Genomic DNA, 19,206 nt, shown 5'->3' with positions numbered 1-19,206 from the left:
GCTCCATATATGGGCACAAAAGGGGCAAGGTCCACATATACAGTAAGCGATGCAACACACTCCATATTTGGATAGCGGGACAGACACACGGACGGACGGACACACGGACAGACATGATCTGCTAGGTCTCATAGTAAGTGCTCACTGGTTCGCAATGAGACCTAGCAGATCATGTCTGTCTGTCTGTTTGTGTGTCTGTCCGTGTGTCCCCCCTTTGTGCCCATATATGGAGCTGAGTGATTTGTTTGTGATTGATGCAACACACTCCATATTTGGATGTATAGCTGCTTTGGGGACTCCTTATATGGTTATGGCTAAGTTAAAAACTTAACTTAAAAATAACTTAACTTAAATATGTACGAGCTGCGTTCGTGCGTTCGCTTCCCGCGTTTGCGCGTCTTACTGGTTTGTAAGAAGAAAAGCATGGCAGGATACAACACTTTTTGTTTTGTTTTTCTTCTTACAAATCATTTGATCAGCGAAAAACATTGTGTTTGTTGTCATGATGTGTCACAACTTGAGTCGGCTTTGTCCGCGGCGGTAAACGTCTTTAAATAAATACTTTTTGAAAAGTCTATGAGGAAAATGAACGAGGAATTAACTTCTGGTTCTAGCGTGGTCATGAAAGGGGGCGGGACTGCGACGCTCGGGCCAATGTGAAAACGGTGGGATTTATTCCTCAGCCTAGTAGAAAAAGTTTACGTAAATTGCACACTGCAGCGTTCATGATTCGAGGCTTTTTTTGTTCCTAACGGGCCAATCCTGCAAACTTTGAAAGCCAATGTTAGCCAATTAGGATGGAATAGGAAATATGGGACAGATCCGTCTTGAGACTAATAGAGATATTGTGTAACGCTGTGCGGGATTGTCGGACAGAATCTGGAGGAGTAATATTAAAAAAAATGTGTTTTACAAAAGTCCTGACGAAGAAGGAAAGAAAGCCATAGTACTTACATGGACAGGACTGATTAAAAGACCCAATCAAGCGTTGCTATAATCAACCCTGTGCTCTGTGTGTGTGTGTGTGTGTGTGTGTAATGAGTTGAGTATAGGCTGAGAAACGATACAGAAGACACACAGAACCAAAAGGCCGGGTCGAGAAACGGACAGGTCCAAAACACACCAGATATAATTGGCTACAGGGTGACATTTGGAGCAACGAGGCCGTTCTCAGACTGCACGTCCGAGTCTGAGGAACCCTGACCGTCTAGAACATTAATTATGTTAGTTTCAGTGGTCAGTATTACGGCGGGGCTCCACCAGGCGCGTTGCGTCTCTGTCGCGTGCGTCAAAAAAACGAACCGGGGCAATTTTAATGCAGTCACGCAACGCAACGCGGACAGTGGAGCCACCCTTCATTGATTAAAATGGAACATTCCCCGACGGTGACGGAGACGCGACGCTGACGCGCCCGGTGGAGCCCCGGTGTTAGAGGCTGCCAAACCGGACCCCTTTTAACGGCAACTTCGCAAGCACGACGCAACGCATGTCGGACCGACGCAAAAAAAAGTTGTTTGTGGTGGACAGAACAATGATGGCGTGAGCAGGATTTGAACCCAGGAGTTATGGATTGAAAGTGTATTGACGATATGCACACGGCTGCCATCTTCATCCAAACAGAAAAGTCCTATCTAATTGTATTAAATAACGTCAAAATCACCAACATTTGCAGCTGTACGGAAAGCTTGACTTATCCTCTTTCAATCTGCAAAGTGTTTGTTTCATACACCCGTGTGAACTGAGTGGTGCAACTCCCCTCTCTCTTCCCCCCCTCCTCTCTCTCTCTCTCTCTCTCTCATTAGCAGGCAACAGTGCAGCACTAATACTATCTCTCTCTCTCTGTTTCTGGCAAACCCTACCCTACCCTACTGGTACTAATAGTCATCCCTCCATATACTGGTGCTCATGGCCACATAGGTACATAGGCACATAGGTGAACACGGACATTGTGGTTCCTTGGAGCGGTTGCACCACTCAAAGATCCACTGTAGACATGTTATGAGCTACTTCCTGTCAAGAGAGACGGACACACAAACACACGCGGGGCTCAGCCTGCGGAGCGGGGGTGTGGTGCGTTTGTTTCCGTGGTACTCACGCGGCTCCGCCCTGCAGGGCGGGGTGTGGCTCAGCCTCTCCAGCGAATCGCTGCTCTCGTCCTCCAGAACGGGGTCGAAGTTCAGGATGAACATCATGACCACGCCCTCCTCGTTCTTCACCGGGATGATGTGCGTGGCGCACAGGAAGTCAGAGCCTGAGACAGGAAACACAAACATTAACCCATTTTAGACATCGATTCCACGAAATGTCTTTTTTTTAAAAATCCTGACAGTTTTCTAAAAAAAAAACCCTATGTTTCTGTGTCAGACATGTTTCATGTCGAGGACCCCCAGAATTATATGTAATTGACCTCCTACCCCCCCCCCCCCATGTCAAAATATGTTGTTCCAGTGACCCCCCCCCCCCATGTCAAAATATGTTGTTCCAGTGACCCCCCCCATGTCAAAATATGTTGTTCCAGTGACCCCCCCCCCCCATGTCAAAATATGTTGTTCCAGTGACCCCCCCCCCCATGTCAAAATATGTTGTTCCAGTGACCCCCCCCCCCCATGTCAAAATATGTTGTTCCAGTGACCCCCCCCCCCATGTCAAAATATGTTGTTCCAGTGACCCCCCCCATGTCAAAATATGTTGTTCCAGTGACCCCCCCCCCCATGTCAAAATATGTTGTTCCAGTGACCCCCCCCCCATGTCAAAATATGTTGTTCCAGTGACCCCCCCCCCCATGTCAAAATATGTTGTTCCAGTGACCCCCCCCCCCCCCCCATGTCAAAATATGTTGTTCCAGTGACCCCCCCCCATGTCAAAATATGTTGTTCAGTGACCCCCCCCCCATGTCAAAATATGTTGTTCCAGTGACCCCCCCCCCCCCATGTCAAAATATGTTGTTCCAGTGACCCCCCCCCCCCCCATGTCAAAATATGTTGTTCCAGTGACCCCCCCCCATGTCAAAATATGTTGTTCCAGTGACCCCCCCCCCCCCCCATGTCAAAATATGTTGTTCCAGTGACCCCCCCCATGTCAAAATATGTTGTTCCAGTGACCACCCCCCCATGTCAAAATATGTTGTTCCAGTGACCCCCCCCCATGTCAAAATATGTTGTTCCAGTGCCCCCCCCCCCATGTCAAAATATGTTGTTCCAGTGACCCCCCCCCCATGTCAAAATATGTTGTTCCAGTGACCCCCCCCCATGTCAAAATATGTTGTTCCAGTGACCCCCCCCCCCCCCCATGTCAAAATATGTTGTTCCAGTGACCCCCCCCCATGTCAAAATATGTTGTTCCAGTGACCCCCCCCCCCCATGTCAAAATATGTTGTTCCAGTGACCCCCCCCACCCCATGTCAAAAGATGTTGTTCCAGTGACCCCCCCCCTCCCCCCCCCCCACAGGAGCAGAGATTTGAGTTAAAAACTTTCCCTCTGAAAGAATATATATTCAAAGATTTGCGCCCTGCACATTTTCACGATTTTTCAAAAATAGCAGACCTACAAGCTACAGTATGAGCTTGTAGATCTTCTCTTTTTCAACAGCTAAAGTATAACACAATGCTTTAAAACACCAAAAGAGGTCCCGTCCAGCATGGATCAAAGGTAGTTACAGTAGTCTGCGTACAGTATACAGCGAGGCCTTCTCCCCCGGATGATAACCACAAAGCAGCTCGCCAAAGAAAAGGTAAATAAATGGTAAATGGTGCATTTATATAGCGCTGTTATGTTATCCTTTACTTTACTTTATTATGGATCACCATTAGCACTTGCAGAAGCGTGGCTATTCTTCCTGGGGTCCAGTACATCATTCACCACAACATAAACAAATGCAGTATACAAACATACAATGGTTCACTTGCAGGATAAGAGTTACATCTCAAAACAATTGCAATTTTGCATTTTCATCAATATCATTTCATCATAGAAAGGTTGGAAAGGGTTTTCAAAGCTTACATAGATTGTACGTTACATTCACCCATCCACACGCCGATGGCGGAGGAAACCATGCAAGGCACCGACCTGCACATCAGGAGCAATTCTGGGGTTCAGAGTCTTGCTCAAGGACAGTTGGACACTAACTCTGACCTGGGGGAGCCCAGGATCGAACCGGGGACCTCAGGGTTCACTACTGCTCACTCTAAACCCTGAGCCAACATATCCATCAAACGCACGAGTTGAAAAAATATATATATATGTCAGCTCAAGACCTGCTTATCTGAAACAACAAAGACAGTCTGACTGCACTGAGGCTCCGGAGGATTTACAGTCTGACTTTCAAACATCTACAGTCCTGATAAGAGAGAGACAGAGAGAGAGAGATAGAGAGAGAGAGAGAGAGAGAGAGAGAGAGAGAGAGAGAGAGAGAGAGAGAGAGAGAGAGAGAGAGAGGGAGAGGGAGAGGGAGAGGGAGAGATAACAGCGGCTAATGTTATGAGCTAACTGGAGAGCAGGAAAAAGAGGACATTGGCATCCAGGATAGAATAGAGGTGATCACCGTCACTCACTCAGAATTACTATATCAGGAAATGTGAACCCAAAAGCTTTTTAACACTTATCTTAACCAACGGAAATCACTTACCCTACCTTTAATATAATGAACATTGTTGAATTGTGATATTATCAAACATAAACATCAAACACATCAGACAGTCTATATATCAGACCTGGGCCTTGCACGGCCCTTTAGCTGACTCTGACCGGCCCGTGAAAGGCTACTGGGAAATAATTAGAAAATAATAATGTACTTTCTATAATTTGACCTCATGCGTCGACTAAAACTTGAGTTGCTTTCATTTAGAAGCCTGATTATTCAAAAATGTCCACTCGTGCAAAAAACAGAAAGGTGGACGACGTATCAGTGTTCTTTTTAAATGGAAACTAAGTGAAAAATAAGCTGTGATGACTAAAACTAAGACTAATGTACTGACATTATTTCGTCAACAAATATAATGTTTTTACATATTGCATGCATGCTGAAAATAGGTCTAGAAAGTTCCTCCGACATGGAGTTCAGAGACTTCTTCACCTCTTCCATGTCTGTCTTGGTAGCCATTATCTGTGGTGTGTGATGAACACACACTGTGGCATCATGTTAGCATCAAAAATACCACCGAAACTTCAAAAATAGCAAAGAATAGTCACCCGAGGTCAATCTCAAAGTCTTTGTGAAGCTATAGATGTCACTAGATTGCGTGGATGTCGAGCCATCTCAGAGATGTTATCTGGATTGAGTGAACTGGTCTGGTAGGCTACTATAGCCTGGGCAGCATAACAGGGTTGTTTTCGTCGACTAAAACTAAGATGAAAAATGTTCGTCGACTACCTTTTTCCACTGAGGAAAACTAAATGGAAACTAGATGAAAACTAAGCTATGAGGACTAAAAGTAAGACTAAATATAGGTACTGACGATTTCGTCAACAAATAAAAACTAGACTAAAATGTTAGGAGAGATCTAGTGGACAAGAGATCCAGTACGAGTCATTTTACACTTGTAGATTGGCTATTTTCAGCAAGTGAAATTACGATGGCAAGGTTATTCTGGTGCAAAAAAGATTACTGTATGTGTAGAATCCACATACAGTAACTTTCAAACAAAATATGGACAACTCAGTATTTATTTACTGAAGTCAGAGGTAAAACTAATAATATATACTCTTACCACAGCTTCTCAAAACAATGTAATTTACTGATTTTTATATAGAAATAATACAATTAAAATCTTGCAGAATTGAGTTCAGCCTTTTGGCTCGGCCCTCCACAATATGTTTCTCATTTGGACCCTTAATGGGAAAATACTTGCCCACCTCTGGTCTAAATAATTCCCAAAAGGAAACCCAATCTGACAACAGAAGTAGGGACGAAACATCTAGATAAAGGAAGAGGGAGGGGGGGTATCAAAAGCATCCCTCAAAGCAAATGGAACCCTGCATCACACCGACACTGTTATGTCAATCTGCATCTCTCTTCATCATGTCATGGGTGCAGTGCGTGTGCGCGTGCATGCGCACGTGCGTGCATGCACGTGTAACAGGTGTGTGTGTGGTACCACTATTATTGGTGGCGTAACTGGTATGTTTCAAGCGAGAGCAAATTGACTACATCGGTCCTACACAAAGATTCAATTCAAAGATTCAATTCAAATTGACTACATCGGTCCTACACAAAGATTCAATTCAAAGATTCAATTCAAAGATTCAATTCAAATTGACTACATCGGTCCTACACAAAGATTCAATTCAAAGATTCAATTCAAATTGACTACATCGGTCCTACACAAACATTCAATTCAAAGATTCAATTCAAAGATTCAATTCAAAGATTCAATTCAAATTGACTACATCGGTCCTACACAAACATTCAATTCAAAGATTCAATTCAAATTGACTACATCGGTCCTACACAAACATTCAATTCAAAGATTCAATTCAAATTGACTACATCGGTCCTACACAAAGATTCAATTCAAAGATTCAATTCAAATTGACTACATCGGTCCTACACAAAGATTCAATTCAAAGATTCAATTCAAAGATTCAATTCAAATTGACTACATCGGTCCTACACAAAGATTCAATTCAAAGATTCAATTCAAAGATTTAATTCAAATTGACTACATCGGTCCTACACAAACATTCAATTCAAAGATTCAATTCAAAGATTCAATTCAAATTGACTACATCGGTCCTACACAAAGATTCAATTCAAAGATTCAATTCAAATTGACTACATCGGTCCTACACAAAGATTCAATTCAAAGATTCAATTCAAATTGACTACATCGGTCCTACACAAAGATTCAATTCAAAGATTTAATTCAAATTGACTACATCGGTCCTACACAAACATTCAATTCAAAGATTCAATTCAAAGATTCAATTCAAATTGACTACATCGGTCCTACACAAAGATTCAATTCAAAGATTCAATTCAAATTGACTACATCGGTCCTACACAAAGATTCAATTCAAAGATTTAATTCAAATTGACCACATCGGTCCTACACAAAGATTCAATTCCCATTGAACAACAAACACTGTGAACTAATCAAGGAAAGGCAAGAAGTAAAGCCTGGACGAAAAAAACGACTTTGCTATTTAAATAAAAGACACTCCAGTGACCCGAGGAAGAGCTAATCTGCCTAACTTTCCATAACACATTTGCATGCGTGCAAAAAGGCACGTGACGGGTTTATCACCACGTGACCACACGATGCAACGACCCCATCTGCGGATGGATGCGTTTCCCAGATCATACATGGGCAACTGGCGGCCTGACCTGACCTGAGATCATATCTAAAAATGTCTTCTACATCCTGACAGTTTTCCATTCTGACCTGAGATCAGATTCAAAAAATGTCTGCTACGTCAGTCGTTCATCGATTTTTCAAAAACAGCAGACCTACAAGCTCGCGAGTGGCGCGCTATGAACTTGTAGATCTGCTATTTTTCTATAACTAAAGCATAACATAGTGCTAACACCAAAAGGGGTTCCCGCCCCAAAATGGGTTAATGTGGCCCTCAGGTTAATATCAGATTATTGATATATCATTTATTTCAGCTCTTACAATTCCACATGCAAACATGACCCGCTTTAATTACTTCAGTCTATCTGTATTTTACTTAGTTCATAAAGTTAACATAACTAAATGCATGAATAAAAAAAGGTTGCTTTTCAGGATTCCAATTCAAAAATAGCAAAAACAATTATCCAGGATTTCAATACGACAGCAATCAATATGCTCTGTGGCCCCTCTGGAGTGACCGTGGAAATATAGTGGCCCTCTCTCCATCGTCAACGTTGCCCAGCCCTGCCATAGATCTAAATGCAGATGCTGTTCCTATGGAAACAGCGGCAGGTTTTAACAGTCTTGGTGACTGAAGCTCCTGCCATACGGCATACTGTACGATATACTGTACACGGCATACTGTAGTCCAGGTGGTCCTCAATGCTTCTGCCTGGAGATCCCCAGAGGAAATGCTTTGGCCAGACATGTCTCGCGTCTCATATCCCACTCTGTCTGGTGGATTGCCCGTATGACTTAAAAATGCTTATTAATGGCAAATGATGCTGTGTTTAGTGTGCGGAACGGTTCCATTGATCCATGCCAGAACATAACACATGGATCGATCATTCAAATACAGACACGTTCTGAAAGTGCAGAGGTATTAATTATATTTGCTCAGCGACAACAGCAGAACTGCAAGCTCCTGAAAATAAGCTGTCAACTCCTCCTTACAATGGAATATCTTTCTGGAACATCGTTCTTCACCGATCAGATTGAAATCAGATTTCAAACCATCTCAGAATGTGGTTCATATCCGATTGTTTCTTCTGTTCAGACTTGATAAAGAAATCACACCCGTGTGAAGTGAGTGGTGCATCTCCGTGTGGGGGTCCCCGGAACATCCAGACCCCCAGGAACGCGCCCAGGGTTGCGGCGAGCCGCCCAGCGACCGAAACGGTCGAGAAATGACAGTTACCGTGTGGGGGTCCCTAGGGGGTCCCTCTACTATACTGTACTGTACTGTACTGTACTGTACTGTACTGTACTGTACTGTACTGTACTGATACAACTGAAATCCTATATAGGTAATATGTATGTGTGTGTGTGTGTGTGTGTGTTAGGCTGCACAACAGTGACACTTGGTTTTGAAAACCAACCAAATGCAATTTCCGTGCTCAGACCCAGCCAGCCACCCATCCACCCAGGCACACACAAAGCTACTTAAGGAAGTGGTTGCACCACTCAAAAATTGGACAGGCTAAAATGTGCATTTTACGCAGCCATAGAATGAACATATAGCCTTGCAAAAAAGCAATATCGCCACAGGGTAGACCGTTTCCTCTCATTTATGTTGATTTCTAAAATATATATTCTTTTCAGCAAAAAAAATAAAAAAAGGTACAAGGCTATAGTTTACGACTCGGAACCATTGTGGATTTTAACCCATTCTGACCGGGAACCCGTTTTGGTGTTTAGCATCACGTTATGCTTTAGCTATTGAAAAACAGCAGATCTACAAGCTCATAGCGCGCCACCGAGTGGCGCGCTACGAGCTTGTAGGTCTGCTATTTTTGAAAAATCGAAGAATGACTGACATTTTTAGAATCTGATCTCAGGTCAGAATGGGTTCATCAGACCAGTGTGTGTCCCAGTGGAAACCTCGTATGAATCTGATCTCAGGTCAGAATGAGTTAAGCAGCAACGATAAAGCTCATTGTATTTAGTGAAAAGGACGAATATGACATGCATCCATGCAACGTTTTCTTTCCGCATGGCCTTTTTTCCAGATGAGCTGGTGGCGAGTTGGCGGGACGGGACGGGACGAGGCGGGCAGACGGGGTGTGAAATTAGACTTTGTTTTGTGTAATGAGTTCAGACAACTCTGAGAAGGATGGTCTGGAACACTGCAGGCAGGGCTCGTCTTATAGGTCCGCTGTCACCACCGGGTCTATTTATAGCGCTGCCCACCAGGCCGGCTGCCTGCTGCCCGCAGGCACTGCATGCTGGGGGGAAAAAAACTACTCACATTTGGTACTTATACTTATACTTATACTTATTAACCCATTCTGACCTGAGATCAGATTCATACGAGGTTTCCACTGGACACACACTGGTCTGATGAACCCATTCTGACCTGAGATCAGATTCTAGAAAATGTCAGTCGTTCTTCGATTTTTCAAAAAAATAGCAGACCTACAAGCTCGTAGCGCGCCACTCGGTGGCGCGCTACGAGCTTGTAGATCTGCTATTTTTCAATAGCTAAAGCATAACATAGTGCTAACACCAAAATGGGTTCCCGGCCAGAATGGGTTAAATATCAATACTCCCAATGTAGAAATACTAGTAAACGTACGTCGGAATTCAAAATCAAAATGTACTCAATTCAAAAGTAGAAAGTATGTACTCGTGAATGCAGAATGGTCCATTTGACAATTTTTTTTAAATGTATAAAAACAATCACACCCGTGTGAAGTGAGGGGCGCTAATATATTAAAGTCTAACTCATCGTTGATTAGACAATATGAGATAACATGAGACAATATGACGTAATTGACACATTGTGTTCCCTTCATTGTGAATGTAATTTATTAAAACTATTTGAAAACAGCAGATCTACAAGCTCACAATGTGTCGCGATGCGATGCATCGCAGTGTAACGGCATGGCTTTCGCAAAATTCTGCGTTCCAAGTTCAGGAGACTTCGGAGAACAAAAGCAATTCTCCTGAATGCTGTCTTCCTTCTGGCATGGCATTTTGCATTTCTTTCACCATGTAGTAAACGCTGCATTCGTGGTCTGGAAGGAGGGCAGTTGTTTTACAGACGGGTAAAAAGGCAGTTGTTTTACAGACGTGTAAAAGGGCAGGGGCTCAAGCCCCCTTTGACGTCACATGTGTGCACGTGCCTGGATACAGTACATATGCATGCATGCATGCATGCATCCTCCAGAGCCTGCAGCGTCACAGACCATGAGGTGCCTCTCCTCCACCATCCCATCCCATCCCGAGCTGAGCTGAGCTGCAGGGGAGGCTGATTTATATACCAGGAGGCCTGTTTCCGCTGGGCTAAGCATTATGCTGCCCTTAATAGTACATCAGTGTCACTATCGTACCAAAGAGACATTCATTTCTGGGGGATGGGTCATGGGGGGACATCACATCTCTCCTCTATTCGACACCCCCCCCCCCCCCCCCCTCCTTTGCATAGGGACAACATGGTGACGAAGCCGACCCCTGGCGTACAGTGGCCTTGTGCTGGAAGTTGGAGGGGTTCGATCCCCGGCCCGGGTCAGACCAAAGACTGTACAAATGGGACCCAATGCCTCTCCCTGCTTGGCACTCAGCATCAAAGGGTTGCTTTGGGGGGGGTCAAATCAACTAATCAAATGATCCCCGGAGAGCAGCACGGCTCACCGCTCCAAGAGAAGGGTCAAGTGCGGAGAACAAAATGTCACTGCGGTATAACCGTGTGTGACAAATCGCATATATACGACTTTGACTTTGGCGAAGTAAAGGGCGTGCGTTTCAAGGAAAGGCCAGCGTGCGCCGAGCCATGGCAGAATGCCAACGGCGCACGGGACGTGCACGAGCGGGCCGAAGGCCGCTGCAAGGGGGCGTGTCTGTCTCTTTATGCACCGCGAGGTGGAAGCACGACCGACACTATACTGCAGTTGCTCCAATACCGGTTACTCGGGCCGACACTCGAGTACTCATATACTCGATACTCAGAACTAGAGATGTCCGGTGGAATCAGGCCCTTATTTGGTCATATCGGGTCATATCGGTATCGGTGAATATGCCTTCACGTCTAGAACCACCGATCCGACACAGGGGTAAGGAAGGGGTCGACACTATGGCAGGTAAATAAAATGTCGGGGCATGTGGAGTTTGCTTTGGAGTTGCCCCAAAACTGGCTATAGTGCACATTTGAGTGAGGAGTCCGCTATAAACACAACACCAGATATAATATATCTATATTATAGCCAGATAGCTATAAACACAACATGAGATCACAGCACTGGTATCAGTATCGGCTAACACAGAAAGTGAGGTATATCGGGATCGGAAGTGAAGTGTATCGGGACATCCCTAGTCGGAACCGGCCCCCCGATACCCGAGTACCAAAACATCCGATTGACACTAAAGGCTTAACCCATTCTGACCCGAGATCAGATTCATACGAGGTTTCCACTGGACACACACTGGTCTGATTAACCCATTCTGACCTGAGAGCAGATTCTAAAAAATGTCAGTCGTTCTTCGATTTTTCAAAAATAGCAGACCTACAAGCTCGTAGCGCGCCACTCGGTGGCGCGCTATGAGCTTGTAGATCTGATATTTTTCAATAGCTAAAGCATGACATGATGCTAACACCAAAATGGGTGCCCGCCCAGAATGGGTTAAAGGCTTAACGAATGCAACGGGAGCAAGTCTGACCCAACACTGCAGCAGAGCAGGTCGCCAGAAACAGCCGATCTACAAGCATCAATGACAACCAGACCCAGGGATATACAGGAGTAGGTTATAGCCAGGTTTTCAATGTAATGAGTCCCAGGATGCAGGGATGGTCTTTTAGAAATGAGTCCCATGGGGGACATTTTATGAGTCCCACTTCAACCACGTTAGGAGTCATATTTTGCCATTTTTACAAATTGCAGCCGAAAACAGAAGAATAAATAAATGATTATTAGAACTAAAGCTAGCAGAGAGAGAGAGAGAGAGAGAGAGAGAGAGAGAGAGAGAGAGAGAGAGAGAGAGAGGAGCATGAAGAGAGAGAGAGAGAGAGACAATGCAGAAACTGTGTACACAACACAATGATGAAAAATAACACCAATCTGAGCTTGAAGATTGGCTGTTATCGCCATGACTGTGCATGCATGTGTGCGTGCGTGCGTCATCTGGACGTTTAAAGGGCACCTACATTGGGTGTTTTTTTTTTAACCCATTCAGACCTGAACAGTTACAGAAAACCCCATATTTTAACATGTCAACCTTCTCCACGTCATGTACCCCCAGAATTATCTGTAATTGGCCGGCGACCCCCATCTGAGAAGTATGTAGTTTCAGGGACCTCCACCCAAAGCAAAGATTTGAGCTAAAAACGTTCGCTCTGAAAGAATATATATTCCAAGATTTGCAGCATATTTTCACTTAAAAATAAATAAATAACAGACCTACGAGCTTGTAGATCTGCTAAAGTATAACATGATGCTTAAGACACCAGAAGGGGTTCCCCGTCCTGAAAGGGTTAATGGCTGATAGTGGTGACAGACTGAGACAGAGATTCCCACATCCTCCTCCTCACCATATCAGCGACAGACGCCATTCCGCTTAGAAAGGCGCGGAGATGCCCTTTACGCTGGCATAAGGGGGCGTGGTCCCACTCTATTGGGCACGCAACGATATTATGTCGTGAATCCATTACAATCTGGTGACCATTTAAACGTCGCGATTTAATCGCAATTGGAATCGTGATGCAAACGGCACAGGGCGCGTAAAACAATAGGATCTTTGCAAGTTAATTGATACTAAATAATATGTGAAGAAAAAAATGGTTTCCTCCTCCATCGGTGTATCAATGTGTGTGTGTGTGTGTGTGTGTGTGTGTGTGTGTGTAACGCACAATCTATGTAAAGCTGTATGAGTGTGTGTGTGTGTGTGTGTGTGTGTGTGTGTGAATGTAACGCACAATCTATGTAAAGCTGTATGAGTGTGTGTGTGTGTGTGTGTGTGTGTGTGTGTGTGTGTGTGTGTGTGTGTGTGGGCGCGCGTGCGTGAGTGGGTGAATGTAATGCACAATCTATGTAAAGCGCCTTGGATAAAAGGCGCTATATAAATGCACCATATTTACATGCCTATAACTATTGATCAACGTAATTGATGCATTAACTATAACCTATACATCAGCCCAACGGCCCAGAGCCTCTCTGCTCCATTTCAAACCCAGTAGTCCCCCCTCCCCTCCCCCCCCCCCTCCATCCCAAAAAAAACGTTTTATTTCAAGGACCCTCACATGGGGTACCCATTAGGTCCTGGACCCTCACATGGGGTACCCATTAGGTCCTGGCCGGCTCCACGCATTACTCTGACAGTGTACAAATGGAACAGAATGGACCGCTACGCTACCACGGTCACAGTCCATTTGTTAGAGTCCATTTGGTTCCTAACTGATCCATTTGCTGTGGACCCACGCACGCACGCACGCACACACGCACAGTGTATATCTCTGCTGTCGGAAGGAAACCTCATAACTCCAAAATGTTCATTTTTCAGGAAATAAAGAAAACCTTATATATTTTTTTAAAAACAAAGCAAAACAGCCTCATCAAAATATTGTCAATTACTTCCATGAGAGGTGGTGGAGTTAGTTGCTTTAGCAGACAGTTTGAGGGTCCATTGGAGTTAAGAGGTTTTGTCCAAAGCACTTTTTACTACTTTCCATTGGTTCAGTATTTTCAAAACAACACTCAGACGTAAAGGGTGTTCAATAGCACTGATTTATGACAAAAAAAAAATCAAAAACCTCAAAAATTGAGTTATGAGATTTCCTCTCGACAGCACCAGACTAAAGCCATCAGTCCTCGTATCTCCAGACACCAGGTCCTCGTCTCCTCTCCCACAGCGTTCAATCAGCCACTAACGGCCTCCGCACTGCCCTCCTCCATTCCCGCCCGCTCAGCCTCTCTCATTGTATCAGTTCATCTCTCTCTCCCTCTCCCTCCCTCCCTCCCCCCCCCCCCCCCCCCCCCCCCAACACCCCCCCCCCTCCCCAACACCTGATGTGTTTGAAGTGGACAGATCAAACACATCCCTGGCACTGCATGCTGCCCAATGCAAATGTTTACACGCACGCACACACACACACACACAGTGTACTAGGTATGTGCATACATTCACGGCACAGAGAAATGCATGTAATTTCTGTGTGATACAGATACCGAAAACCAATACCATTGTTGTGATCTCGTGTGTTTAGGTCTAGATCTAGCTATATATCACGTGTTGTGTTTATAGCTATCTAGCTATATATCACGTGTTGTGTTTATAGCTATCTAGCTATAATATATCGTGTTGTGTTTATAGCTATCTACTATAGCTATATCTGGTGTTGTGTTTATAGCTATATATCACGTGTTGTGTTTATAGCTATCTAGCTATAATATATCGTGTTGTGTTTATAGCTATCTACTAGCTATATCTGGTGTTGTGTTTATAGCTATATATCACGTGTTGTGTTTATAGCTATCTAGCTATAATATATCGTGTTGTGTTTATAGCTATCTACTAGCTATATCTGGTGTTGTGTTTATAGCTATATATCTGGTGTTGTGTTTATAGCTATCTAGCTATAATATATCGTGTTGTGTTTATAGCTATCTACTAGCTATATCTGGTGTTGTGTTTATAGCTATCTAGCTATAATATATCGTGTTGTGTTTATAGCTATCTACTAGCTATATCTGGTGTTGTGTTTATAGCTATATATCTGGTGTTGTGTTTATAGCTATCTAGCTATATATCTGGTGTTGTGTTTATAGCTATCTAGCTATATATCTCGTGTTGTGTTTATAGCTATATATCTGGTGTTTATAGCAGACTCCTCACTCAAATGTGCATAGCAGTTTGGGACAACTCCAAAGCAAACTCCACATGCCCCAACATTTTATTTACCTGCCATAGTGTCGACCCCTTACCCCCCCCTTTTACCCGTCTGTAAAACAACTGCCCTTTTACCCGTCTGTAAAACAACTGCCCTTTAACCCGTCTGTAAAACAACTGCCCTTTTACCCGTCTGTAAAACAACTGCCCTTTTACCCGTCTGTAAAACAACTGCCCTTTTACCCGTCTGTAAAACAACTGCCCTTTTACCCGTCTGTAAAACAACTGCCCTCTCCAGACCACGAATGCAGCATTTACTACATGGTGAAAGAAATGCAAATGCCCTCCCTCTCCTTTACATGCCATGCTGGAAGGAAGGCAGCATTCTAGGATAATTGCCTTTTTTTCCCCAGAAGTCTCCGGAACTTGAACGCAGCATTTTGCGTTGAACTAAATTGTTTAGAAATCCATGTCGTTACACCTGCATCTCCACTAGCTATAAATGGGCAAATGTCCATTCGTGTCTGTTTTGTGTGTTGTTCTTCCGTCTGTCCAGTAGTTTTAGCTTTTCATGAGTCACATTATGCTGTTGTAACGCTTCAATTTCCCCTCTGGGATTAATAAAGTATATCTCATCTCATCTCAAAGAGTGCTGGGTTGCTCCCTGAAAATAGCCAATGTACACAACGCGTCGCGTCGTGTTGTGTACACCCACCCCCCCACCCCCCCTCCGGGCATGGCAGCCCCCCCCCCCACCCCCCTCCCTCTGGGCATGGCAGCTGCATGCTTTGGTTTGCATTGTAATCAGAGAACACACATTCATGCTTTGGTTTGCATTGTAATCAGAGAACACACATTCATGCTTTGGTTTGCATTGTAATCAGAGAACACACATTCAAAAACAATCCACCACGACATTTGCCGCGCCGTCCTCTTGACCCCAGAGTGAAGCACCTGGCGAAGGGACGGCATTCTGTCCCACCCCCTTCCCAACGTGCACGCGGGCACACACACACACACACACACACACACACACACACACACACACACACACATACACGTTTGTATTATATACTTGTGAGGGTTTTATGAATGGCATTATAATATTTTTCCATTTTTAACCATGAAACTAAAGCCAAAAATAGAAGATCCATTCATCTAGTTAGTGGGCACCAGCAATATGGTCCTCCTGACAACTACCATAGCGCGCGCACACACACACACACACACACACACACACACACACACACACACACACACAGCGATAACAGCCAATCTTCAGGCTCAGATTGGCCTCGGTCTCAGAGGTGAAGTCGTCCAGTCAGAGGGTTCACTGATCAGTCAATGAAGGACATATAAATAGAGTCGAAGTGATTGAAACTAAATCCATGAAACGCATTTAACAATGTCAAGTAATTGAAAAAGAGAACGACTCAGCGCTTTGTCTGAATTACCTTGACCCTCCCTCTCTCTCTCTCTCCCCCTCCTTCTCTTCCTCTCTCTATCCCTCTCTCTCTCTCTCTCTCTCCCTCTACCTCTCTCACCCTCCCTCTCGCTCTCTCTCTCCCTCCCCCTCTCTCTCTCTCCCTCCCTCTCTCTCTCTCCCTCTCTCTCTCTCTCTCTATCCCTCTCTCTCTCTCTCCCTCCCCCTCTCCCTCCCTCTATCCCTCTCTCCCTCCCTCTCTCCCCCATGGACAGGATGAAAACAGAAACACTATCTGTTCTTTCCTGTCATCCTGTCATGGTCTCTAATCCTCCTGGAGGGGGGGACGACGAGTCCCAGTGAGGGGGGGGGGGGGGGGGGGCTGTCCCTCACACCCCTAAAAAAATAAAATAAAATGAAACGTTCTTCCTGCTTCAGCGGTCATGGATCACTGTATATTTCAGTTTAAAAATGTTCGCTCTGGAAGAATACACATTCAAAGATTTTTCACGTATTTTTTTTCAAAAACAGCAGACCTACAAGCTTGTAGCGCCATGGGCTGCTATTTTTTCAATAGAAAAAGTATAACATAATGCTTAAAATCTGCAATTTGCTCAGTCCTAAAATGGGTTAACCCATTTTAGGACTGATTCTGACAAGATTCTACAAAAGTCTTCTAAGTCATTTACAGTTTTCTGAAAAAACGCTATGCTTCTATGTCAGTGGTTCTCAAACTACTGTATTTGACGCCGACCCCCATCTGAAAATGTGTAGTTCCAGTTCTAACCCTAAACCCTAGAACCAAAGATTTGAGCTAAAAACGTTCGCTCTGAGAGAATATATATTCAAAGTTTTGCGGCACATCATCACGATTTTTCAAAAATAGCTGACCTACAAGCTTGTAGCACGCTTGTAGATCTGCTATTTTTCAATAGCTAAAGTATATAACATAATGCTTAAAACACCAAAAGGGGTTTTAAGTATCATATGCTATACTGTATCATATGCTACTGTATCATATGCTACTGTATCCATTCTCTATTCTGGTCTATTTTAAGCCGTGGACTACTGTACTATAGGGCACAGTGAGGTCATCCTTCATTGGATTAAAATATAAAAACACACAGCCAATACGAGGCCTCCTGCTGCGAGACTTCCTGGTTGGCGTGTGGAGCGGTGAGCCAGGTCTTATTGATTTAACCCATTCTGAACGGGAACCCGTTTTGGTGTCAGCATCATGTTATGCTTTAGCTATTGAAAAATAGCAGATCTACAAGCTCATAGCGCGCCACCGAGTGGCGCGCTACGAGCTTGTAGGTCTGCTATTTTTTGAAAAATCGAAGAGCGACTGACATAGAAGACATTTTTTTTAGAATCTGATCTCGGGTCAGAATGAAAACTGTCAGGATGTAGAAGACATTTTTTTAGAATCTGATCCCAGGTCAGAATGGGTTAATCCTTTTAGACCGGGAAATAAATATTCTAAATCCTGACAGTTTTCTGAAGAAAAGAAAACTTATGTTTTTTTTCAGTCGGTGCTCAACCTTTTTCATGTCAAGGACCCCCAGAATTATCTGCATTTGGCCGCGGACCCCCATCTGAAAATATGTAGTTCCAAGGAACCCCCCCCCCCCCCCGCTAAACACTAAAGAAACGTTCGCTCTGAAAGAATATTATATCAAAAGATTTTCACCACATTTCTGTCTGCTATTTTTTTTTTAAAAGTATAACATAATGCTTAAAACAACAAAAGGGGGGTCGGATCCTCCCGTCCTGAATGGATTAAATTATTTTTCCACCGGGCTTCATTTCCTGTGTGATACCTGGATTAGCGAGGGCGCTAGCAGCTAATCTGCTGCTACACACAGATGGCCTGGCGGGATGGGGCCGCTATCGGTGCCAAACCGCGCGCGCGGACCACGCACGCTATATGCTAGCAGTCGGTTATTGGGAGTCCACGGCTCGACCGTATAGCGAGTATATCGGCTGCAGCCCCGTCTGAAGTGAGTGGTACTGTACTGTACTGTACTGTACTGTACTGTACTGTACTGTACTGTACTGTACTGTACTGTACTGTACTGTACTGCACAAGCGCTCCCCCCTTGCCTGCGTGTGTCTGTGTGTTGGACTACAGTGACACTTGGTGGTGAGCAAACGCTATACCGCTATTTTCATGCTCGGACAGACCCAGGAAAACATGGGACAGACCCAGGAGGCTTGTAGATCTGCTATTTTTCCAATAGCTAAAGTATATAACACAATGCTTAAAACACCAAAAGGGTTTCCCGCCCAGAAAGGGTTTTTAAAAGGAATATTTGAACGTCATTTTTGGCCAATTCTGGCAGCACTAAAATGCAGAGTATATTCATGAGCAGTCTGTGGAAGTGTGGAGGCGAGTGGAGAGCATCAGCTCGGCCCTAGAGATCAGACACCATCCTATTCTCATTCTGGTATAGTGGGGACACTTAACCCATTCTGACCGGGCACCCATTTTGGTGTTAGCATCATGTTATGCTTTACCTATTGAAAAATAGCAGATCTAAAAGCTCATATCGCGCCACCGAGTGGCGCGATACGAGCTTGTAGGTCTGCTATTTTTGAAAAATTCGAAGAACGACTGACATTTTTAGAATCTGA

The 19,206-nt window shown here is 44.3% G+C and overlaps 1 protein-coding gene across 1 annotated transcript in view; it reads right to left on the bottom strand.

Moving 5' to 3' along the window:
• Window positions 1-19,206, bottom strand: part of LOC308311832 (potassium channel, voltage gated eag related subfamily H, member 7) — a gene marked incomplete at both ends in the record, with an annotated part of 128,046 nt that overhangs the window by 73,952 nt on the left and 34,888 nt on the right. Inside the window, one exon of the mRNA XM_080758608.1 lies at window positions 2,096-2,251. Within this exon, the coding sequence (XP_080614734.1) occupies window positions 2,096-2,251 (156 nt within the window). The remainder of the gene's footprint in view (window positions 1-2,095; window positions 2,252-19,206) is intronic.

This window comes from Protomyctophum bolini, assembly GCF_963924005.1.
Source record: "Protomyctophum bolini genome assembly, chromosome: 24".
Classification (NCBI taxonomy): domain Eukaryota; kingdom Metazoa; phylum Chordata; class Actinopteri; order Myctophiformes; family Myctophidae; genus Protomyctophum; species Protomyctophum bolini.
The sequence above is the reverse complement of the archived record's forward strand: the minus strand, read 5'-3'. Positions and strand labels throughout refer to the sequence as shown.